Source organism: Alexandromys fortis, unplaced genomic scaffold (assembly GCF_014885135.2).
Source record: "Alexandromys fortis isolate MF-2015 unplaced genomic scaffold, M_Fortis_MF-2015_v1.1 scaffold_231, whole genome shotgun sequence".
Lineage (NCBI taxonomy): Eukaryota > Metazoa > Chordata > Mammalia > Rodentia > Cricetidae > Alexandromys > Alexandromys fortis.
The window spans coordinates 1,507,086-1,509,639 of record NW_026068613.1 but is presented as its reverse complement, the minus strand read 5'-3'; the positions used below and the strand labels follow the sequence as shown (position 1 = coordinate 1,509,639).

The 2,554-nt window shown below is 35.1% G+C and overlaps 1 protein-coding gene across 1 annotated transcript; it reads left to right on the top strand.

Annotated features, from left to right (window-relative positions):
• The first annotated feature begins 721 nt into the window (after positions 1-721).
• Positions 722-2,026, top strand: LOC126495929 (olfactory receptor 150). The gene is made up of 2 exons (XM_050133525.1): positions 722-756; positions 1,081-2,026. Exons 1-2 carry the CDS (start codon positions 722-724, stop codon positions 2,024-2,026), a joined length of 981 nt encoding a protein of 326 aa, XP_049989482.1.
• The last annotated feature ends 528 nt before the right edge of the window (positions 2,027-2,554 follow it).

Here is a 2,554-nt window from a genome sequence, read left to right as displayed (position 1 = left end):
AAAATTACTATCTCTGCTTAAATGTCATAAAATAGTTATACTAAACTATTTTTTTAAAGGTGTTCATTTTGAGACCAGTAATTTCATTTCCTAGTACACCTGTGTTTAAGTCAATATGATACCATCTTGATATTGTAACACTTAAACAATTTCCAAGTAGGAAAAAGTAAAATCTCCCACTTTATTCCTGTCTTTCAAAGTCTCTCTGATTTTCCTGGGCCACATATGTTCTCTAGGCATTCTATTTTCAGTATCTACAATAACACAGTTTTGATTTCACAAGTATTGCACTGAATTTATATGACGTTTTAGAATTGTTTTTCCATTTTTTACAATGTTGAATCTTTGAATTCCATTTACTTAGCTGTTTAATTCCTCTAAATCCCTCTCACTTACCCATAGAATTTTACAGGTTTATGATAGTTCTGTAATTCTTGAGTTTTCATATTGATCTTGTCTTCCACAACATCTTTGACTTCATACACCAGTTCAATAGAAATATGACTGGGTTAGAATTGTCTGTATAGGACATCGTTGTTAATAAGAATATGCAACTTCATATTTGATTTCCACACAAAAGGGTCTTCTTTCTATTTCCTTGATTAATTGCCAGAAATAAAACTTCTGATTCAATGCTAAATGAAAGTGCAAAAAGCTTTTATTTTACTTGTATATGTTACCATGGCAGACTTCCAGCTGTATTGGTTAGGTTCTCTTGTGGATGTTATACATATCTGAATATGAAAGCTCCATACAGTAGAGCATGATTAGTAAGGTATATAGAGTACAGAGGAAACAAAATCAAAGTAATCATACCTACTCTTCAGAGATTTGGGACCAAGTACAAACATACTGTATTGTGATACAACACAGATGGTTGTAGATGTCTACCTGCTGTTTGTTTACATGTTCCATATTTTTGGAGTCACAAACATTTTTGTCATCCAACATGCACAATATTTGTCAGAGAACTTGAAATATCTGTCCCAAAAGATTTAAATTCTATATTACACTTCAATGTATGGAAAGATAACAAATATATAATTCCTTTTTTTTTCACTTCTTAAATAGAACTCTCAGAAAAATAATGGCAGAAGGCAATCAATCCATAGTGACAGAGTTCATCCTTGCTGGGTTAACAGACAAACCAGAGCTGCACGTTCCCCTGTTCCTCCTCTTCCTTGGAATCTACCTGTTTACAGTGCTGGGGAACCTTGGTATGATCATCCTGATCATTCTCAGTTCCCACCTGCACACCCCCATGTACTTCTTCCTCAGCAGTCTGTCTTTCATTGACCTCTGTTACTCCACTATCATCACCCCCAAAATGCTGGTGAACTTTGTGGCAAAGAAGAATGTCATCTCCTACCAGGAATGTATGACTCAGCTCTATTTCTTCATTGCTTTTGTTATTTCTGAATGTCACATGTTGGCTACCATGGCATATGACCGCTATGTTGCCATTTGTAATCCTTTGCTCTACAATGTCACTATGTCTTACCAAGTCTGTTCCTGGATGGTTGGTGGGGTGTATGGTATGGGCTTCATCGGTGCAGCAGTTCATACTCTCTGCATGCTAAGAGTGGTTTTCTGTAACACTAATATAATAAACCATTACTTCTGTGATCTTTTCCCATTGATGGAGATTGCCTGCACCAGTACTTTTATCAATGAAGTAGTACTTCTATGTCTCAGTGCTTTCAATATCTTTATTCCAACCCTGACCATCCTGGGTTCTTACATCTTCATCATTGCTAGCATCCTCCGTATCAAATCCACTGAGGGCAGATTCAAAGCCTTCAGCACTTGCAGCTCCCACTTCTCTGCTGTTGCTGTCTTCTTTGGTTCCCTGGCATTCATGTACCTACAGCCCTTCTCAGTCAGCTCCAAAGACAAAGGCAAAGTATCCTCTGTGTTTTATACGACTGTTGTGCCCATGCTGAATCCCATGATCTACAGCCTGAGGAACAGGGATGTCAAAGTTGCTCTAAATAAGTTATTTCAAAAAAAGAAGTTCCATGTATGAAGAAATAGTCATCATAACAAAAACATACCATATCTAATAGTTTTGTTCAGAAAGGAGTCCAGAGACAATAGCATGTGCCTATCCATGAGTGTACTGTTAGTATGTGATTGTTTGGGTATGAAAAAGAAGGTGATTCAGGGAGAAATGGTTTTACAACTCCTTGCACATGGAAAAGGCAATTCTTGAATGTTACATAGTTCACCAACAGAGAGTAACCTTTAAGACCTATAAATATATTTTTAATCCATCAAAGCAATTTTATGGTTCATTTTGCTTTATATGTATAGAATGTGTTCTTTTAGTTAAGATTCTTTATTTTGTGAATAAATACATTTGGTCATTTCTTTTTATATTCTCAATATCTTGACTATCTAAAATTTTTCAGTGAAGTGTACTGCCCAACCACTGAAAGTTTGATCTCTATAATAAATAATTTTAACAAAAACACAAAGCTTGATATTTTAGTCTTATTAGTTGTTTAGATCTATATTAGAAATTATAGGAAAATAAAGGTATGTAATTTTTCTT

What these genes read in the sequence shown, in the direction of transcription:
- LOC126495929 (XM_050133525.1), top strand. Translation starts at nt 722, where the DNA reads ATGTTATACATATCTGAATATGAAAGCTCCATACA. An exon ending in GAATATGAAAGCTCCATACA is followed by an intron (nt 757 to 1,080) that starts GTAGAGCATGAT and finishes TAGAACTCTCAG; the next exon opens with AAAAATAATGGCAGAAGGCA.